Source organism: Aplidium turbinatum, chromosome 13, assembly GCF_918807975.1.
Source record: "Aplidium turbinatum chromosome 13, kaAplTurb1.1, whole genome shotgun sequence".
NCBI classification, from domain to species: domain Eukaryota; kingdom Metazoa; phylum Chordata; class Ascidiacea; order Aplousobranchia; family Polyclinidae; genus Aplidium; species Aplidium turbinatum.
Genome location: NC_137484.1, coordinates 24,871,098 through 24,894,199, shown reverse-complemented (window position 1 = coordinate 24,894,199; position 23,102 = coordinate 24,871,098). Strand labels below are relative to the sequence as shown.

At 38.8% G+C, this 23,102-nt stretch overlaps 1 protein-coding gene across 1 annotated transcript in view; it reads left to right on the top strand.

Moving 5' to 3' along the window:
* The window catches only part of LOC145781778 (uncharacterized), a 31,107-nt gene extending 9,288 nt beyond the window's left edge, over nt 1-21,819 (top strand). The window contains exons 3-4 of the mRNA XM_082593449.1: nt 16,571-17,552; nt 20,145-21,819. Of these exons, the coding sequence (XP_082449575.1) occupies nt 16,571-17,552; nt 20,145-21,819 (2,657 nt within the window). The remainder of the gene's footprint in view (nt 1-16,570; nt 17,553-20,144) is intronic.
* Nucleotides 21,820-23,102: the final 1,283 nt, after the last annotated feature.

Here is a 23,102-nt window from a genome sequence, read left to right as displayed (position 1 = left end):
GTTTAGGACAGAAGAGGCACAAAATATCACGATAAAAATATAGACCTTGTGGGAAATTTTCGAGAATCATAACACGATGCAAATACCATAAACGCTTAGTTTGCATGCTGCTCTAAGCTGGCCGGCAACCACAAAGGTAGACAATAGCCTACAGGCAGTTTATAATTCGATAACAGCGCAATAAACATTATAAATACGTAAACCGACAATTTTCTTTTACAAACGTTTTACGTCTAATAGTAAATTTTCCCCCAACAATTTTTTGTGAAGCACTTGCAAACCACGGTTTTGTAAAATAATTCATCATTATTATTTTTTACTTCTCGGATATTGTAAAACGTCATCAGCAAAATCACAAAAAAAATTTCATGTAGTAGGCCTAAGAATTTTTTATAGAATTGTAGCCACGTTGTTTCAACAAAGAAGCAATCTTTTAGCAATATAAAGTTATAGAAAATAATTTGCAATCATGCAAATGGTTGGAAAGAATCTAGGAAGTCTTCTCACAATCTGGCACAAAATGATTATGTTTATTGTATCTCTGTAAAATGTTTTACGACAAACTTTGAAGCTTCGTTATAATCATTTTTATCTTTGAAGTCAAAAGTTATTTTTTTTTGGCCAGAAACATAATCACTGCCTTGCTGATGTTGTCGCTTTTACGCGTATTTTTAGTGCTTCAAACAATAAGGACCCAGTCAGCAATCCAGTCCTTTTACATTGATTCAACATTTGTAAACGTTAAATTTATGTAGATTTGCTGACTATGGGTTATTTCACATTTCCTTTGTTCACGCATGTTCCTCAATTCGCTGTTGCATTATTTCGACCCTGGCGGACTAAAAATGTATTTTCAAATTGATTGACACAATCTTCAATAAAAAGTGAGCTTCGAACTTAGCTTTGTTGATGTAAATGCTGTATTTTTTGTGGATGTAATTTATGAGTCATGTTTATAAACACCCGTAAGCGAAATGACTTATGATGTGGCCGGCATGATATTTGTGATGCGACTTGACACAAATCCACAATTTCAAAAGCACCTAATTTGACTTAGAAATTTCAGATAATTTCAACAACTTGTTCAATTGTCTTCTCTCTACTAAAAATATTCATACTACAAACTCAATTGTAAACCTAAAATACACAAACGAAGATGTAAACAGCTATTCAAGCAGGCTAAGGTGTTACTTATGAGAAATTTGGTTCCATAAAACTAGAAGCTAGCCATGAGTTTCGGAATGCATTAGTTTAGGATAAAAATGTAAGACAACAAACGCAGTTTTGTTTTTTTTCAAATTCGTGTAACAATGTTACTCTGATTGTAACTATTTTAGAATCAGTGAGTAGCTTACAATAAGATTTGCTCGCAAGTCGTAAATTCTAATCAATGCAATGATTCGGCACACCGCACACACACTTCGTGCGTTCGATCGAGCTCTTTGTTATTTAGAAGTTTGCATGAAATCGGATTAGCACGGTAATTAAATAGCGGCAAGTTAAATCAAAATTGTCGTTTTTGGGTACCTTTGCAAAAATTGAAATATCAAGTTTAACATATAAAATTTTAAAATAATGACTTTTCAAACTTATAGACAAATGATTTGCTTTCACACCAGTGCAACTTCTGTTGAAATAGCATCAGTGGATAACACGTAACAGCTGATTGAATTTGATCCAAAAACGGCCCCCCCTTGAGCAGTTAACTTCCAAAAAAACGTTGAAAAGCAAAGGGTTAAACTTGCAACAATGCTAAAATCATCACTTAGCGTTGCTGAAGTCTGGGCCTGGGCGACGTCCTACAATAGAATCGTTGCACCACGTAATAACTGCTTTATCGGGATTGTAACCCAGTACTGCGGGACCATCTAACGACACTCGCACGAGTGTCTCCAATGTGGCTGATTTTAAAGAAGTTCGCCACTCCCCTAGAATTCTTTTTAGCAACGAAAAACAACGTTCGACATGTGTTGACGATGACGGCAAGGTAATAAAATAAGTATTTCAATGATGTGAAGGACATTACTAAAAGAAGCATGATTTTTGCAAAATATGATCAAAAAATGTTTTCCCCTTGGATGTCAACTAACCTAATTCTCCTTTTTAACAACGATTCAATGTCCGACAACATCGAATCGACATAAAAAGGACAATATTACCAGCCGATATAAATTAGCACTTCGGATTAAGACTTTATTAAAATGTACGTCGGGAATTACAAACAAGACTTACAGCGCTGGTGATCGCAGATGGATATATTTCATCAATAACAAATATGAAATATTCCCGCACAATGCAACAGCTGCAATTATGACGCGCTGACCTAATTTTGCGTCACTCTTTGATACTACTGTAACCTACATATTTTCGACAGTTAATCCACGATCATTCTATTGCGAAATTAAATAATTGGCTAGAAGAGACCGGCGGCCAAACTTGGCCGATCGAGGAGGTAGCACCGGCGATCATTCAAGCACTACTTAGCTGCCATGGCCGCAGGCTGCTTTAAGGCTTGACAGTAGGTTACATCATTATAACATAGCATGATGCCCTTCTTTAATCATTACTCAATACATAGTGAGCTGATATATTAGCATTATCGCTATATCTTATCTTAAAACTTGAAAAAAAAATTGGCCTTTTAGTAAACAAAAGTGCTCTTTTTTCGTAATCTTGCCCCCCCCCCCCAGTCAAAAATCGTTCCGGCGCCCCTGACCTTGTCGCGGTGTTGAAGCTTGTGAACTACAAAGACCCAAGAAGCTGTACCCTACTGAACACGTTCAACGAAATCAGAGAGGTTTATAGCGAGTAGTCAGACTAACATCACCCTTCCACCTTCCAACCTGCACTGGGCCAGCATGGAAGGCCATGGCCCAACACTCCCCAATGAAAATATGCCAATAAAGACATCACTTCCCGTTCCCGGTGGATCAACGGAAAGAGGTACATCCTCAGTACCTGCAGTGAACAGGGGTGCTGTGTGCAAAGATGACTACTGCGTACAAACAAGAATACCCGTTCCCGGTGGATCAACGGGAAGAGGTCCATCCTTAGTACCTGCAGTGAACAGGGGTGCTGTGTGCAAAGATGACTACTGTGCACAAACAAATCAATGTACCGGTACATCAAACAAAAAAAATTTTTCATCACAACTTACAACGTTAGAACTTTGTCAGAAGAGGTTCATCTTACCAGCCTAATGAAAGAAATAAAAACTATCAAGTAGCATGTGATTGGTCTTTGTGAAATCAGAAGAAAAGGAGAAAAACTAATGAATATCAAGGATGGCCATCTGCTCTACCACAAAGGAAGAGAAAACGTTAAGCAGAGTGGTGTAGGATTTCTGATCCACAAAAATCTGGTCAATAACGTAAACGAATTTCATGGCGAGTCGGACAGGGTAGCCAGTGTAACTATAAAAATTTCAAAACGATGTGATCTCAGGATTATCCAAGTATATGCCCCAACAACCCTCAGCTCTCAGGAGGAGATTGAGGCTTTTTATGATGATTTGCAAAGAACTCTAGACTCCCAAAAAACTCAATTTAATGTAATCATGGGAGATTTTAACGCAAAAATTGGTACAGGAAAAGAAAGTTGCTTTGGAAAATTTCCATACGGAACAAGAAATGAACGTGGAGAAAACTTAATCAATTTCTGTTTGAGCAACAACTTCAGCATCACAAACATCATGTTCCAAAAGAAACCGCACCAAAAATGGACATGGAGAAGCCGAAATCATGAAACACATAATGAAATAGACTAGGCTACATAATTACCAACAAACCTGAAATCTTCCAAATCGTTCAAACTCCTAAAGGGCGGGGAAACCCAAATTAACTTTGCGAGTTTTTTGTTTCAGCGTGATGTCATTGTGTACAACATGCGTTTTAGCAATAAAAAAATCCAAATTTTGTTGCCCTCGTCTCGCTAGGGCCGCTTTTGTTTGATACCCGTTTGCGAGGTCTCGTTGCGCATCAAGCTGTGATTCTGTTCGCTGTGACGTCACAAGGTACATATAGTTGTGGCCAAAAGTTTAAGACCAGACTTGATTTATGACGATTTTTGCATTACTTCAAAATACTGCATCAGATATAAGATGATGCATAAAAATGATGCAACTGAAACAATATATGATGCAGTATTTTGAAGTAATGCAAAAATCGTCATAAATCAAGTCTGGTCTTAAACTTTTGGCCACAACTATATGTACCTTGTGACGTCACAGTGAACAGAATCACAGCTTGATGTGCGCGAGACCTCGCAAACGGGTATCAAACAAAAGCGGCCTTAGCGAGACGAGGGAAACAAAATTTGGATTTTTTTTTTGCTAAAACGCATGTTGTACACAATGACATCACGGTGAAACAAAAAACTCGCAAAAAGTGAATTTGGGTTTCCCCGCCCTTTAACAAAGTAAATACTGGAAGCGATCATAGAATACTGAGGAGCATTGTCAGATTAGACATTCAGAAAGAAAGAAGAAAGTTATTTCAGTCAAAAAACAAACCATTACGAATAGATCCTTTTCACAAATTGTCATTCCAGTTGGATTTGAAAAATCAGTTTCAAGCCTTGGAAGACCAACCAATCAATTACACAGGAAATACAGTGGAAGATTTAAATAGCAGTATTGTTATCAATCTTACAAAAGCAGCTGAAAAGTATAGATAAGTAAAGCCTAACAATGGTTCAAAACTGTCAACAGAAACTTTAAACCTTATGAAGAAGCGTAGAGATCTCAAACAACCAATATCAGCAAGGAACAAAATCGAAAAAGCAGAACTTGACAAACTCATCAGTAGTTCAGTTCAGTTCAGTTGTTTTTATTTCTGACCATCATATCAAAACAATACACGTCAACATAGCAAAGGTCGAGAAAAGGGTAGGAGCGACAAAACGCGAACGTTAAAACGTGCTTGAGACCGAAGTAAGTTATTGAGTTGAAAGAAATTTGGCACGGTCGCAACACCTTCAGAAAAATTTAAGATATAAAAGGAAAATAAAAAAAGAAAATGTTACAAAAACAACATATATTTAGGCTATAGCTTTATTAGCCCACATAGCTTTAATTGATATATTTAAGATTTGTATGGACAGTTGCTATGAAAATCGGCCATGGTGCGTTATCAAGAGTGCTGATGGTCGTAAGGGGAACACGTCTTGATGCGTTTAGCTCATAGCAAAGAAGAGCAAGGCAGGCAAAGAAAACCCCACAAAGAAATCCTACCACGGGCAAAGCCATTTCAAGCGCAACGCACCATAGGCCTTGCACGACTCACAAAATAGATAGGCTATAACTTGACGACATGAAACAATGACAAAAACAAATAAAACAAACTAGCAAAAACAACATCATCATCTTGCGGAAATTCAATTATACCCAGGCAGTGCCGGTCTTTGGGGTGTGCAAACCGTGCAATCGCACAGGGCCCGCAATTTACTCAGAAAATGCAGTAATTTTGTCATTTCCAATGGAAAAATTTAACAAGTGAATTCAAAAGAGGAATTAGCAACAAGAAAACATAGAGACTCAACGGGTGCAACCTACTTCGTCCCTTGAACATTTCGTACCCTGAAAAGATCGAGAAAAAAAAACAACATAGCCGCAGTCGCTGATCGGAGTTGCCGCAAACATTTCAAAATTTCTCTCGATCTTTTCAGGGGACGAAATTTGATTTTGTTACTCCGATTTCAGGGTACAAAATAAGTTGGATCCAGACTCAACATAGAGACATAGCTGTATTTCTGAAAAAAGCCAAAGAAAGCATGATTTTATCCTTTTGCTATGTCACCGGACAGCACCATTTTACAGTAATATTCACACCCAAATTTTTGTTGAACATGCTCTCAGAATGCCCCAAATTCAAAGTAATTTTTCAAAAATTTCTGGGGGAGGCCCCCCAGGCCCCCCAGGCCCCGGCCACTGGGTATCGCCTTCGGCAAAGACGTCGCCAGTCTTCGCCCGCCAACCGTCAAACCACCTCCCTCCCCTTTCAAAATACCTAACTACGCTACTGAATTGGATCATTGTCATTGGGGCCCGCAAAGCATATTCCGCACAGGGCCCGAAATACCCTAAGACCGGCACTGTACCCAGGGAAGTTATGTCTTGAAGATATCAAGCGTGCTTTGATAAAAGTTGCGTTGATAAAGCGATAATTTTAGACCCCAGTCAGCTAAACTCGTCACCTCCACACTGATCCAACGTTAGCAATGCAAAAACGACAGGCATCGCCAACTGGAATGTAGTAGTGGCATGTCACAGTAATATGATAAATTTGGGTTACCGTATGTTTTACACGTTAAACCATAACAAAAGTAAAAAAAAAAATCCAATTCGGCATGTTAGAAAAATAGATAAACAATCAGACAATAGCATGACGATCCAGTCCAAGATATTGATATAGAACAACTGGTTGGAGCACATGGCCACCGCTTCACCGAAAGATGGCGATTGGTCGAAGAGGATGGAAAAACTTCTGCAGACTCTGTAGAACTTCTGTGGACAAAAAACACAAGAACCAGAAGGCCAGTAGGAGTACTTACAACCTTACTATTTTGCTAATAAATCTACACACATTGGCCTATCATTTCTGGGCAAAAAAAAAACGTACAGTATATATTAGTAAGTTTGGTGCATGTAATACTTAGATAGGATTATTTCAAGGAAGATTTAGTTTGTTTATTTTTGATTTAAAGCCTTTTACAGTTTTGCATTCATTTCTTATAGTAGGGGAAAGCTTGTTCCAAACTGTTGGCCCCATGTACCGTATTGATTGTTTGCAAGTGTTAATTCTGCAATATATCGGAATAAGGAGAATTACTTCTTGTTGTTAGGCTACTTGATTGTTTACACATAATTATATCATTGAATGTTGTGGGAAGTAGCTTTTTTGAATATTTAAACATGAAAGTTGCAATCTCTGTATGTTTCATGTGGTTGATTGATTTTAAATTATTGAGTTCCATTCCACCTTTTATGCTTTCTCTACGGTCAATGTCAAATAAAATACGAAGAAAGTTATTGCATGTCCGTATTGTTACGTCCGCCCCGATAGCTCAATTGGTTAGCGCGTCACTTCTGGAACGAAGAAACTTCAAGATCAATAGCGGCGCTGGTTCGACTCTCGGGGTGTGCGCTTGAGCAACGCACGTTAAGGGCTGCTCTCCATTCAGCGGCATCTAATGGATGGAATAATTCCCCGACAACAAGCCTTCAACAATCGGAAACTTCACTCTGTCAATCTGGGTGACCGGGCCTGCGTCAGTGATTCAAAGCCTCTACAAGTATGCGAAACTGCCAGGATTAAGCTCTGCAAGAAGCTTTCCCAGTCCGAGGATAAAGATTCAATCAATCAATCAATGTACGCTGCAGCTTTTGCAATGTAGTTTTGTTTTTATGACACCATGTTGAGATAGCCTACAATATAATATCTGACTCTCAACTAGAGAATGGTAAATGGAGAGAAGTGCTTGTTTGTTTAGGAAAGGCTTAATTTTTTTGTCACGCAGAGTGTTGATCTTATTTTTTGAAGCAAGATTTCCATATGAGAGTTTCATGACAAATGCTCGTTTACAATTATTCCCAGAAACTTTATTGAGGCAACTTGTTCTATGTTGTTTTTTCGAATATTTAAGGGTGGGTTGCATGATAGTGTCTTGCTTCCTTGACTTGAAAATAATATATGTTTGGTTTTGGTGACATTTAGAGACAATCGATTTGTTGATAGCCATTGATCTATGCATACAAGCTTTTGATTTGCCATATCATATGCAGTAGAAACGGTTTTATTTTTATATATAATGGTGGTGTCATCTGCAAACATAATTGCAGTTCCGTGTTGAAGGCAGTTAGGAAAGTCATTCACATAAATCAGGAATAGAAGAGGGCCTAAGATAGACCCTTGTGGGACACCCAAGGATATGTTGTTAACATTAGAAGATAGTGTGCCATTGAAAACCACTCTTTGTTTTCTATTACTCAGGTAACTCATGAACCAGTCATAGGCCACGCCTCTTATTCCGAAATGATATAATTTAGCTAGCAATATTTTATGGTCAATGGTGTCAAATGCTTTAGATAAATCAAGAAAGATTCCTAATCCTAATGCAAGATGGATGTCATTTAGTATACTGGTGATACTTTCTATTAGCATTGAAGCAGCATGGCTTGTGGAATAATTTTTTCTGAAACCAAATTGATTGTTATAGAAAAATTTATGTCTAATTAAAAAAATGTTATCATCATCAGTAAAAAACAAAGAAGAGACATAAGAAAATACAACTCTGATGTTGTTGAAGAAACAGTCCGGAAAGGTTGAGGGTTTAAATATGCCAAAAGGAAGCTCAGCTTGGGAAAAATTCATATGACTGGAATATAAGAACAAGATGGCGCTCTATTACGAAATGCAGAAACCGGATAATAGAAAGAACAAGAGAATTCTATCAAAATCTCTAGGCCTATGCTAGCAATCAGGGTCAAGGGCCGGTCGACAACTCCAGTGACAAATCTCAAATTTTAGCAACCGTATTTGTTACCAACCATCTCATATTTGTTACGTTAACGTTAACAAAATCTCATATTTGTTACCAACCACTCCAGAAGTAAATATCTCTGAAATAAAACATGCAATTGGTCAAATGAAACGAAATAAAGCGCCTGGTGAAGATAATATCACGCCTGACCTAATTAAAGATGCATAAGAAACAATTTCATCACCTCTTGCCCATCTGTTTACAGAATGCATTAAAACAAGACAAACTCCTTCCAACTGGAAGAATGCTATCATCATACTTATTCATAAAAATGGAGACCAAAAAGACTTGGGAAAGTATCGTCCGATTAGTCTTCTTCCAACAATTTACTGTACAAGCTTTACCCGAGTAATTAGGTACCAACAGAATTGCTAAAGATTTGGACTACCAACAACCGAGAGAACAAGCAGGTTTTAGGAAAGGATTTTCAACCATGGACCACTTGCATACTATCAACCAATTATTTGAAAAAGCAAACGAATACAACATCCCACTCTGCCTTGGACTAATAGATTATAAAAAAGCGTTTGACTCTGTTGAAACATCAGCTGTCATCTCAGCACTGGAAAAACAGGGAATTGACCAACCATACACTCAGCTTCTCATAAACATTTACGCGAAAAATACATCTATAATTTGTCTGCACAAAGACTCTGAACCATTCCAGATTCAAAAAGGGGTACGTCAAGGTGACACAATATCTCCAAAACTTTTTTACAGCAGCCTTAGAAGAAATTTTTAAGCGACTTAGTAGGGAAGAAAAAGGGATCAAAATCGATGGTGAATACATAAACCATTTGCGTTTTGCTGATGACATCATCCTTATATCTGAGCAACCTAAACAACTACAAACAATGCTAAGTGAACTCAACACAGAAAGCAAAAATATTGGCCTTCATATGAACCTTAACGAAACGAAAGTTATGTTTAACAAACTGGCAGACATCGGCAGCAATATTCTTTTGGACGAACGACTATCGAAAAAGTTTATCACTATATATATCTTGGCCAAAAAATTACAACCAACTCCAATAAAGAAGATGAAATCAAAAGAAGAATATCACTTGGATGGCAAGCCTTCGGAAGAGCAAATTCGATATTTAAGTCAAAACTTCCTCTTTCTCTCAAGAAACAAGTCTACGATCAATGCATCCTTCCAACCGCTACATATGGTGCAGAAACTTGGAACCTTACAAAGAAATTAACACTCAAACTAAGAACTATGCAGAGAGCACATGAACGAATCATGATGGGTTTAACATGGCGAGATAAAAAAACTGCCGAATGGATCAGAAATCAAACAAAATTACGAGATATATTAAGCACAATCAAGAAACTAAAATGGTCCTGGGCAGGTCATATAGCAAAATATCAAGACAATAGATGGACTAAAAAACTAACAACATGAACACCACGAGAAACCAAAAGAAAGAAAGGAAAACCAAAAGTGAGATGGAGGGACGACATTGACAAACAATGCAATACAACCAATTGGTACCAATTAGCACATAATCATGTAAATTGGCATGAAAAAGGGAAGGCTTACGCTCTGCAGTGGGCTCTCACAAGCTGAAAATGATGATGAATGATGACTAGTCATAAAGTATCAATAAGTATGAATATTATAGTATAGACATTACTTCGATAGAAACAGTTAAATATCCATTTGGTCTTTTTTATCTAATATTTTCCTTGTTTGGCCGTTTTGTATTATTTTGACTTCAAGACCTTTTCATAGTCTGGCAACTCTGCTGCTGAATGATGAGGTTCAACAAGAACATATCCAAACTCGGATTCTGGCACATTGAGTCAGACTTACAATACTTATTTCATCTTGTTTGAGATTGGCTTATTTTTGGCATTTTTTCTACCTTGTTGGCCTATTTTTTTTGGTGAGTTTTTTTTTTGCAAATTTCCGTCTGGCAACCTTGCAATAAGGTGAATTTCAACAAAACAAAAAAGAGTTCCAACATACAAAACATAACAGTCCGGTCTTGATTCTTTTTTTCTAAACTTTGGGTTCAAACTAGTGTTGTCAACCGCGCAGCGTACGCGGCCGCGTACGCGGTGACGTCGCCGCGCCGCGCGGGCACCGCATAGAAATGCTGACTGTGCCAACCGCGCCGCGCGGGCATCGCGCGGACAAATAATGAAGAAAAAAAGAACAAAATTGAAAAAAAAAAATTTCAGTAGCATGGTTTAAATTTAAACAAACTTTTGAAGAATTAAAGGGAAATTCATTTATGGAAATCTGGTTGCTGGCAACACTGTTCAATGCAATGTTGAGTCCAAAGTTGCCAGATGTGGCTAAAACTAGCCATTGTGGCTAATTTCTGGTGCGCTTGGCCAGAAAAAAAAATTGAGTTTTAGCCACTTGATTTTTGGCTAATTTACAAGGAGTTAGAGTGTTAGTGGAACTGTAGAAGTTTTCAACGCTTTTATGATGTACCAGACTACCAGACATTTAGTGCAATTTCTCAGGCCATTTTCAATTCCTGTAAGCAATGCATTTGTAGAACGGGTGTTTTTTTTTGTCACCAATGTCAATAGCAAAGAAAGAAATAAGTTAAATCTCTCTACACTGGATTCAATATTAAGAATTAAGTTCCGGTTAACTTTAAATCAGAACTGCTGGAAAGATTTTAAAGTAACAGCCAAAATGCTGAAACTGCGGGGGAGGGTCGCTACTCCTCACACCCGTTGGTCGACGTTGCCTTACATGCGAGAGTGGGAGCTCCCGATGTTGGGGTTGCTCAGCGAAGGCAAGTCGACCCTTGTGTTCTATCAGAAACAACTTAGGTTTGTGGTACGTAACGAAGTAAAGCAAAATCCCGAAAACGGATTTAGCTGCTTCGTGCCACAAAACTGTTAACAAACGATATGTATCAACAATCAAAGAATCAAATACAGGAAGATATCAGAACCATTTATGGTTAGTTGGTTTTGAATCTTTATCCTCGGACTGACAAAGCCTTGATTGGTTATTCCTGGTAGTTTCGCAGACTTGTAGAGGCTCTTGACGCAGGGCCGGCTACTGAGATTGACAGAGTGAAGTTTTCCGATTATTGAAGTGTCTGGGGAATTATTCCATTCACTAGGTACCGCTGAATGGAGAGCACGGCTTGATTTTGAGCCGGCGTGTAACCACTGAGCTAACGGGAAACTTGCTGAGCAAGAATGTGACATTGTTTGTATGAATTTTTAATTGTGTCAGTTGTTTTCATTGAAGTGTGTCTTAATTGCTTCATATGACTTTTGATTTTCATTAGGGTCGATATAGGGACTGGCTAAGTTTGGCTAATTTTTTGTGTCTTATGGCTAAAAACACTTTCAGCAACCTGGCAACTCTGGTTGAGTCCTTGTGAAACCAGTCAGCTCAGCAAAAAGGCTGTTGTCACTTGTGATTGTAGCCTCTATCCGGTTCTATACGTTTGTTAAAATGCAGAAGTTTCCCAGGGGTTTTTGTAAGTACCGTACTTGCTATTGTTAGGTTTAGAGAGTGAATTTTGTGATAGACTTATTTTTTGTAGTTAAGAGTTGGGTTTAGGTTTGAATTAGTAAACTTTAGACAAGATATGTATTGTTTAATTAGACAAAGACTAGAGGTGTACAGGTGTAGTGGGTAGTAATGTAGCAAATCTTATTAGTCGGCAGCCGTGGCCGAGTGGTTAGCGCGTTGGGCTCGCAGTCGAGAGCCTGCATGTTCGACTCCAGCCACCCGCACTTGCTGTTGTTTCTCTGGGCAAGAAACTTTACGATAATTGCCTCTACCCAGTGATCGATTTCGAGTAATGGGTAGTACCAAATTTAAGTCATAAGTAGAGTAGACAACCGGAAAATCAGACATTGCCGTCGGCTGCAGCGTGGGTCAGGTGTATGTCGGAAGGCGTACACCGATGCATAGCGCTCAAGTCCGCTTTCCCGCAATGCAGGATAAAGATAAACAAACAAACAAACAAGCCTAATGTAGGCTAGCTGTGACAGTCTTATAATATTTTAAGTCAGCAACAATGGTAGCACAATAAAGGGAGCTGGTATAAAAGTCCCCCCCTTCCCCCTGGTAAGTCATCACAAAGAGGAATTGACCAAAACATGTGGATTGCAGTGTGTGAACAGTAAAGCAAAGGTAAAGTAGTTTCACCCTATATGTTTGGTCAAGTCCTGTCTTTGTCATGAGTTACCAAAGGGGGGGGGGGACTTGTATACCAGCTCCCAATAAAGCTAATAGAGTGACGTTAAAACTAATTTTGTGACCAGTTTTCCTCTGGTTAGCGTTACCCAGCGCTAAACTCTTCTCGTTAATCTTTATTGTTGGTATAAGCATTATTTTGCATATATTTCTGCTCTTGTATTTGATAGTTCTTGTGATCTTTCCGAATACTGACTGTAAATATATATAATCTTTTTTCTGTTTAGGTAATTTAAGGTTATAAAGTTTAATTGTACAGTAGGAACTGATATACTATGCAATATCTTAAAATTGGGACATGTTGGAAAATTATGCAACATACAAAATGCAATTTTCCTTGAAAGAAAAACATCGTGCAGAAATTGGGCTACTTTCCAATCCATTTTGCTACTTTTTGTGAAAAAATCTGGCAACTCTGCACTTGTCAGTAAATTGATTGTCAAAATTTTTTAGGTATGACAAATTAGGGGCAAGGATAAACAGGTCACCTATGACAAGAGTGATTTTTGTGTGCCAGTGATGTTTTAGATTCAAGCAATTTCTGTATGAAATAGGATATAAGGTGTTCAAAGATGGGAAGAATGTTATGTGCATATACACAGAAAAAAGGACATTCAGAAAAACATTTCAGCAAGTTCACTTAGATTAGGACCCAACATTCAAGATAGGCAACTCAGGCGATTTGCTATCAAGGTCGATGACTGTGGTAAGTTCCTGATACTGTCCAATTATCCAAAATTTGATTTTATAAAATAGACTCACTCATATTTTGCATACACTTGTGCAAGTATGCTGTGATGCTTTTAGATTTTTGCGGTGCGGTACGGGCGCAGTGTGACATTTTCAGAATTTTTGCGGTGCAGTGTGCGGGCAGACATTTGCAGTGCAGTGCGGGTAGCGGTGCAGTGTGCGAGCGAGTGTGCGGGCGAATTGTGAAAGAGCACCAAAATATTTAGGTCCAATTCGCCTTGCTGGGGAGATCTAACATATTTATAAAGCAAAAAAAGCTGCCGATTTCACTAATGAGTTTTTCACTGGTTTCGTCCATCTTGATATCAAAATATAAACAAACATAACTCAACAACAACACTACATTTAACATTATAAAACAAAAAACAAAAGCGAACGTTTTCGGCTAGTCATACAGCCCTTTTCAAGCCTATATGAAGAAATACATATTAAAAGAAATGCTAAAGAATCATATAGTATCACAGCAAAAATATGGTCAAATCTAAACATTTAAAAAACTGTCTCTCTCACACAAAATGACAACTGAAATTACACAACACAACGGGTCAAGTATTTTGAGAAGTAAAAATTAATTAATTATTCAGAAAAGAAATCAGGCAGAATTACGCAAGATTGACAGAAGCACAACACGAGATAGTGGCACAAACAAAGAAAATGCGAGAAGCACAAGACGTGATAATTCAATCAAAAACTGTTAAAAGATAAGAAGCTCCGCCAGCAAATAATTGCCTGTTGAGCCCTGGGTTTAAAGATTTGATGATCAATGCCTCGTGAATCTTGGTGTCGAACTCGGACAAACACTTACGAACAATTTTGAAGGACTGCAATGACGGTTTATTGTTTGAGCACGATTGGCAGTTTCTAATATGGTCTTTAATTGCACTGTTTTTATTAAAATTAGCTAAATTCAAATGCTCTCCCACTCTCGTCACCAAATGTCGTGTGGTCATACCAATGTATGACGATCTCGCATCATGCGAGCAAGTGAACTTATAAACGACGTTTGAACATAAGCGGAAAGGAGTTTTAGACTTCAACTGAAAATAATAACCAGCTTGTACAATTTATCTTTGTATACTTAATCTTTGTACTTTATCTATATTGTCCCAATCAAGGTGCAATGCCTCGCGATGGCTTGCTTTGTATCTTCAACGAGCGTGTTGTTTTCATTATGGAATTTTGAGCGATGTGTTGTTATCGGGTATTGACCTAAAGTAACCTCTGATGACGAAATCTGTATTATGTAACGTGTTTTCTACAACCTTCGGCCCTACGTGACATTCTAGAGACTTCTGTTGTTTACATCTCAATGCTACGTGACCGACGATGAGTTCGTGTGATGCAACACTACGTCACCTTCTCGAAGTTACTGGACTGAACAACCAACTATATAAATAGTGGTGTAGTTTGTGTAAATTATTATTATTATGATGATTATTATTGAGTTGGTATGAGAGTTGTGCTATGAGTTGTGGATTGGTAGTTGATGCAGAAATTAGAGTTATTTGAGGAGCCGTTCGTTAAAGTTTTTCAAGAAGTCAGATTATCATTTCACTAGTAGAATTATTCGACATTTAATTGACTGCTTTTCGGTTTGACCCATTAAACTACGTCATTGAACCTTTCCAAGTCTTTTTCCTGGTAAGAGATAGAAAGAAATCGTGACATTCTGGGAGCTCGTCCGGGATTTAACCGAAAAACCGAAGAATACCAAAGATTTATTGAAAGAATAATAAATTAATGTCAAGATGGCGGATACTGTCAAACATGAGATGATTGAAGACTTAGGGAGCATGGCTGAACGAATGGGGCTGACTGGTAATGAGAAGTCTCAGTTTGTGATGGAAGAGTATCACAAGATAATGGACCAAAAAGCTCAGCGAGAAGCTGACGAAAGAGAAGATAGAAGAGCTGCTCGTGAAATAAGGAAAGCAGAACTTGAAGCTGAGGAGAAGCGAGCACAACTTGAAGCTGAGGAGAAGCGAGCACAACTTGAAGCTGAGGAGAAGCGAGCACAACTTGAAGCTGAAGAAAAGCGAGCACAACTTGAAGCTGAAGAAAAACGAGCACAGCGTGAAGCTGAAGCAGAAGAGAAGCGGGCGCAGCGCGAAGCAGAAGCCGAAGAGAATCGGGCGCAACGCGAAGCAGAAGCTGAAGAAAGAAGAGCGCAATATGAATTGGAAAAGTTAAAACTTGAATTAGAAAGACAAAAGCTGGACATTGGTGAGCGATCTAATTTTACTAATGATAATGCTCGAGATGTTATTGTGGCGCAAGTTAGACGTCCAGATTTGCCATCATTTGTTGAAGAAAAAGATGAGTTGGATAGTTATGTGTTAAGATTTGAAAGATATGCTACAATAGCCAAATTGGAGAAGTCGACGTGGGCTACCCAGCTAAGCATGTTATTATCGGGACAAGCTCTTGATGTATATTCAAGACTTTCGCAAGAAGAGGCCATGAACTACGACAGATTGAAGTTAGCTCTGTTAAAACGATACAATTTTACCGAGCATGGATACCGTCAAAGGTTCCGTGAGGCAAAGCCTGAACGGCACGAAAGCGCAGGTCAATTTATTGAACGTTTAAGAAACCTTTTGTTAAAATGGTTTGAACTTTCGGCGGCCGAACAATCATTGGACGGATTGGCAAACCTTATAGTTAAGGAACAATTCACAGATTCATGTTCAAAAGATCTGTCTGTTTATTTAATGGAGAGAAGTCCAAAGACTCTAGAAGACATAGCCAGTGTGGCGGAACAGTACTTGGTTGCTCATGGCAAGAAATTGGCGCATAAAGAACCATTTCGTCGCAATACTGACAAAGGTCATACCAGTAGTTTTTACAAGAGCCTTTCTACCAGTGAAATTCGTTGCTTTAAATGCAATGGGATAGGTCATAAAGCTATTGATTGTCGGACTAAACCCAGGGATGGACGAAGGTGGTGCAATTTCTGCAGTAGATATGGACATGAAACGAAGGAATGCAGAGACAAGCCGCGTTCTCAAACCACAAATCAGCCGCCGAGGAACGTGACCGGTACTGTAGCTCACCGAGTGAGATTAGCTATCCAAATTCAAACTTTATTACCAGAAGAGGAGAATCCAGATGAGAGTGGTGGTTGGTCAGAAAAGAAGAGAATGGAAGATATATCTGAAGAAAAACAAATTAACACTAATTTGCCCATAGCGGTTGGAAAAGTGGGACATAAGGAGGTGAAGGTTTTACGGGATACTGGATGTACCGGTATAATTATTAAAAGAAGCTTAGTCAGTGAAGATCAATTGACTGGTAAAACGGGTCATACCACGGCAATTGATACCACTTTAATTCAAGGACCTTTAGCGAGAGTGCATATCGATACTCCTTACCTTACCGGAATTGTGAAAGCCTTATGTTTGGAAAGGTGTTTGTTTGATCTAGTGATTGGTAATGTGGATAAAGCAAGGGCACCTGGTGAACCTGATCCGGAGTGGGGTATATCTGCCGCCGCTGTTACGAGGGCACAGGCAAGAAAGAGGGAAGATAATGTAAAGCCTCTAAAGGTAGCTGAGGTACAATCCAAATTAACCGTTACGAGGGATAAATTGGCTGAGATTCAAGAAAACGACCTGACTCTGAAGAAATTTGTTAATATGAAAGAGCCAATTAAAAGAGGAAATTTTGAGGTTCAATATGAAAAGTGTAGAAAAATCCTTCGTCGAAAACGTAAAAGATTAGATACCGGAGAAGTATGGAGCCAAATTGTAGTGCCAAAGGAATTAAGAAAACAAGTGATGAAGATTGCTCATGACTCCATTTTTGGTGGACATATGGGTGTAAAAAGAACGGAAGATCGAATCAACACCAATTTCTTTTGGCCAGGGATGCATAGTGATGTTGTGAGCTTCTGTAGATCTTGTGATATATGCCAGAAAACAGTTTCGAAGGGGAGAGTTGGAAGAGCTCCTTTAGGGAAGATGCCGGTGATTGACCTACCCTTTAAACGAGTTGCAATCGATTTGATAGGACCGATTGCTCCCGTTAGTGATGACGGTCACCGTTACATTCTGACCCTGGTAGACTATGCCACAAGGTATCCAGAAGCTGTACCATTGAAAAGGATAGATACTGAAACTGTAGCTGAGGCTTTGATCGATATTTACAGTAGGCTGGGTATTCCCGGAATGGCCCGTTTCGGCGAGTCCGATTCGGCTAATCCGATTCGGCTAGTCCGATTCGGCGAGTTCCCTATTCGGCGAGAGCCTTTTTCGGCGAGTGCCCTATTCGGCGAGTTTTTGAAATTTTATTTTTGAAAGGGAATTATCGGGTACCGCAGCCTAACTGTTTTCACATCGTTTTAACGTCGGTGAACGTGCTTGAATTCGTCATGTCCGTTCAGTTGTTTTTAAGGTAGAAGCGACAAAACGCGAACGTTAAAACGTGTTTGTGACCGAAGTAAGTTATTGAGTTGAAAGAAATTTGGCACGGTCGCAACACCTTCAGAAAAATTTAAGATGTGAAGGGAAAATAAAAAAAAGAAAATGTTACAAAAAAATCATGTTTATATCAATAAGTTAGTACTTTTGAATAGTTAAAATGATTAGTTTGGATCAACAAACGTGTGGCCTACAGCTTGGATTGAAAGGGAATTATCGGGTACCGTAGCCTAGTTATCCCTACCAGCAAAAATTTGTTCCAAGAACCCAGTTAGCCTAACAGTTCATTTTTACATTGTAGTAACAGAATGAAAAGACTAACCAAATGTGTGGCCTATCGTTTTAACGTCGCTAAACGTTGAAATCGTATAGAAAAGAGAACTTTGATGACTAGGATACGTTGCAAGCCTTAAAGCAGCCGGCGGCCATCGCGGCAATAGCCGCTAAGTAGTGCTTGAATGACCGCCTGTGCTACCTCCTCCGTCGGCCAAGTTTGGCCGCCGGTCTCTTCTAGCCAATTATTTAATTTCGCAATAGAATGATCGTGGATTAAATGTCGAAAATATGTAGTATCAAAAAGTGACGCAGAATTAGGTCAGCGCATCATAGTCGCCACTGTTGTATTGAATATATCCAGCTGCGATCACCAGCGCTGTAAGTCTTGTTTGCAATTTCCGATGTTTATTTTAACGAAGTGTTAATCCGAAGTGCTAATTTACATCGGCTGGCAATATTGTCGTTTTTATATCGATTCAATGTTGTCGGATATTGAATCGTTGTTAAAACGGAGAACTAGGTTAGTTGACATCCGTGGGTAAAACACGTGTCTTCATAGTTGAGAACGCTGTGGGTTAGTGACTTCCACCCTCAATGGTGACATCATTTAGGGTCGTTAGATGGTCCCGCAAATACAATCCTGATAAAGCATTTAATGCCTGGTACAACGATTCTATTGCAGGACGTCGCCCAGACTTCAACAACGCTAAGTGATCATTTTAACATTGTTGCAAGTTTAACGCTATTTACTTGTGCTATCGTTATTGTATTTTGGCCTCCAAGCACGCAGATTTGGCCGCCGAGAAGGAGCTCTCGGTAGGCCACGATGGCTGCCGGAAAAAAACACGAGTTTTAAGGCCTGCGTTGAAACTGAGAAACATTCACAGAAGTCCTTCGATACGTTGCAGTTTTAAGATTATGCATTTTGAAGATAATGTATTCAGACGTTGAATCAATGCACAAATGAACTGTTAGGCTAAATGGGTTCTTGGAACAAATCGAAAGGCTTCTGTGAATGTTTCCCAGTTTCAACGTATCCTAGTCAGCAAAGTTCTCTTTTCTACACGATTTCAACGTTTAACGACGTTAAAACGATGTAAAAACGGCAATTTCTGCTGGTCGGGATAACTAGGCTACGGTTCCCGATAATTTCCTTTCAATCCAAGCTGTAGGCCACACATTTGTTGATCCAAACTAATCATTTTAACTATTCAAAAGTACTAACTTATAGAGATTAAACATGATTTTTTTTTTGTAACATTTTCTTTTTTTCATTTTCTCTTCATTTCTTAAATTTTTCTGAAGGTGTTGCGACCGTGCCAAATTTCTTTCAACTCAATAACTTACTTCGGTCACGAACACGTTTTAACGTTCGCGTTTTGTCGCTTCTACCTTTTTCTACACCTTTGCTATGTTGACGTGAATTGTTTTTGATATCATGATCAAAAATAAAAACAACTGAACTGACATGACGAATTTAAGCACGTTTTAACGTTCGCGTTTTGTCGCTTCTACCTTTGCTATGTTGACGTGTATTGTTTTTCATATGATGGTCAGAAATAAAAACAACTCAACTGAACTGACATAACGAATTTTAATTTAATAGTTCAAACATTTTATTTTTATTCCTTTCTGCACGATTTCAACGTTTATTAGCAATTGTAATTATTATTGCCGTTAATTGTAATTGCCGTTATTACCAAATGGCAATTATAATTAGGCTACGGTACCCGATAATTCCCTTTCAAAAATAAAATTTCAAAAACTCGCCGAATAGGGCACTCGCCGAAAAAGGCTCTCGCCGAATAGGGAACTCGCCGAATCGGATTAGCCGAATCGGACTCGCCGAATCGGACTCGCCGAATAGTAGCAGACCCGGGTATTCCTGAGGAGGTCTTGAGCGACCTAGGAACACAGTTTGTTTCTGATTGCATGAACGAGGTATCCCATTTACTTTCCATTAAGTCACTCAGGACTACTCCATACCATCCCATGTGTAATGGATTGGTGGAACGTTTTAATGGAACACTAAAGAAGATGTTAAGGAGGCTTTGTAGCGAACAGCCCAGACAGTGGCACCGATTTATTAATCCCTTGTTGTTCGCGTACAGAGAGGTACCCCAAGAATCAACTGGATTCTCCCCCTTTGAACTATTGTATGGGAGGACCATTAGAGGGCCAATGAAGATTCTAAGGGAATTCTGGACCAATGAATCCGATTCTTCAGAAGTAAAAACTAGCTATCAATATGTTTTGGAACTTAAGGAACGCCTGGAAGAAACTATGAAGATTGCCAAGGAAGAGCTAGAGAAAAGCCAAATAAAACATAAAAAATATTTTGATCGGAAAACGACAAGGAAAAACTTAAAGGAAGGGGACAAGGTGCTGATTTTGCTGCCGAGTGACAACAACAAATTGTTGATGCAATGGAAAGGCCCTTACCAAATTAAAAAGAAGGTCGGAGAAAATGACTTTCTCGTTTCTCTTCGTAACAAGCTAAAAACGTATCATGCTAATCTTTTGAAGTTGTACTATGATCGAGATGAAGACGCTAAAAGCAAGAAGCAAATGTTCCAAGATTCTTTACAAGTGTCAGAGCCCATGGTGACATTAACAGGATTAATGGAACATCAAGATAACGAAGATTATAGTGTCGATGATGATGAGTTACTAGAGTTAGGAAATTGCCATAGAAGAGAGAATATCAACGATGTGGTTATTGACTCCAAGCTGCCGGACGTACAAAGGAAAGAAATCAATGATTTACTGAGGAAACATAAGGAATTATTTTCAGATCTACCTGGAAAAACAAAAGTCACTAGCCATCAAATCAACGTGACCACTGATATACCAATTCGTTCTAAACCTTATCCTTTGCCATACGCTGTTCGAGAAAATTTGAAGAAGGAAATGGAAGAAATGGAACAGCAAGGAATCATTCGTAAATCGACATCTCCATATGCTTCACCGATTGTTATCGTGAAAAAGAAAGATGGATCCAATCGAATTTGCGTCGACTATCGGAAGCTCAATAAGATTACACTCGATCCAGAACCGATGACCACGGCCGAAGGTTTATTTCAACGCCTGGGTAAGAGCAAATATTTTACGAAGATTGATTTAAGTACGGGTTATTGGCAAATTCCAGTGGAAGAAAAGGATATTCCCAAGACTGCTTTTGTGACGCCAGTTGCAATGTATGAGTTCATTCGAATGCCGTTTGGTATGAAAAACTCTGGCGCGACTTTAGTGCGCGCAATCAGAAAAATTCTATCCGGAATGGATAATGTAGAAAGTTACATTGATGATTTGATTATACACACTAAAGATTGGGACACACATCTACGGACACTCGACGAACTGTTTGGGCGCCTTCGTGTCGCTAATTTAACAGCCCGCCCGTCAAAATGCATTGTTGCGACCAAGGATGTGGAATTTTTGGGTCATATAGTGGGATATGATTGGATTACGCCGAATGAAGAAAACCTAAAGAAAATTCGTAACGCGAAACGTCCCAAGACTAAAAAGGAGGTGCGTTCTTTCTTTGGCTTGCTAAGTTATTACAGGGATCATATTCCATCTTTTGCTACGATTGCTGCGCCTCCAAGTGATCTAACTAAGAAGGGGATGCCAAACAACGTAATGTGAAAGGAAGAACAAGTGAGAGCGTTTCGAACACTACAGGAAAGTCTTCTGCAAAGACCAATTCTGAAATTGCCCGACCATGATAAGGAATTCATCGTGCGAACCGATGCATCAAACGTTGGTATTGGAGCAGTGATGATGCAAAGACACAATGACAAACTATATCCAGTCACATATGCCAGTAAGAAGCTAACCAATGCCGAACAGAAATACTCAACGATAGAAAAGGAATGCCTTGCAATAATTTGGGGCATTAATAAATTCCGTCTGTTTCTGATGGGAAAACCATTTATTTTGCAAACGGATCATAAGCCATTAACTTTCCTTTCCCACGCCAAATTTCAAAACGATCGGATAATGCGTTGGGCTTTGGCATTGCAAGTGTATGACTATCATATTGAAGACATTCCGGGCAAGGACAATATTGTGGCCGATTGTATGAGTCGAATAAACATTGATTAACTTGACAGTTGCTCAGCTGTATACCGCTGTGGCAAATAACGTTTTTTTTTGGTGTTTTATTTTGTAGTGTGTTTTGTATTGATTGTGTTGTTATATTGTTTGCAACAATATTCTAGGGGGGGGCGTATGTCACAATCAAGGTGCAATGCCTCGCGATGGCTTGCTTTGTATCTTCAACGAGCGTGTTGTTTTCATTATGGAATTTTGAGCGATGTGTTGTTATCGGGTATTGACCTAAAGTAACCTCTGATGACGAAATCTGTATTATGTAACGTGTTTTCTACAACCTTCGGCCCTACGTGACATTCTAGAGACTTCTGTTGTTTACATCTCAATGCTACGTGACCGACGATGAGTTCGTGTGATGCAACACTACGTCACCTTCTCGAAGTTACTGGACTGAACAACCAACTATATAAATAGTGGTGTAGTTTGTGTAAATTATTATTATTATGATGATTATTATTGAGTTGGTTATGAGAGTTGTGCTATGAGTTGTGGATTGGTAGTTGATGCAGAAATTAGAGTTATTTGAGGAGCCGTTCGTTAAAGTTTTTCAAGAAGTCAGATTATCATTTTACTAGTAGAATTATTCGACATTTAATTGACTGCTTTTCGGTTTGACCCATTAAACTACGTCATTGAACCTTTCCAAGTCTTTTTCCTGGTAAGAGATAGAAAGAAATCGTGACATATATAAAGATAAATTGTACAAGCAAATTGACGGAGTGGCTATGGGTTCACTCTTGCCAATTTTTTTCTTGCCCACCTCAAAAATAACATTTTTTCTAAAAGTACTTCCCAATTCTTTCCCAAGCTTTACT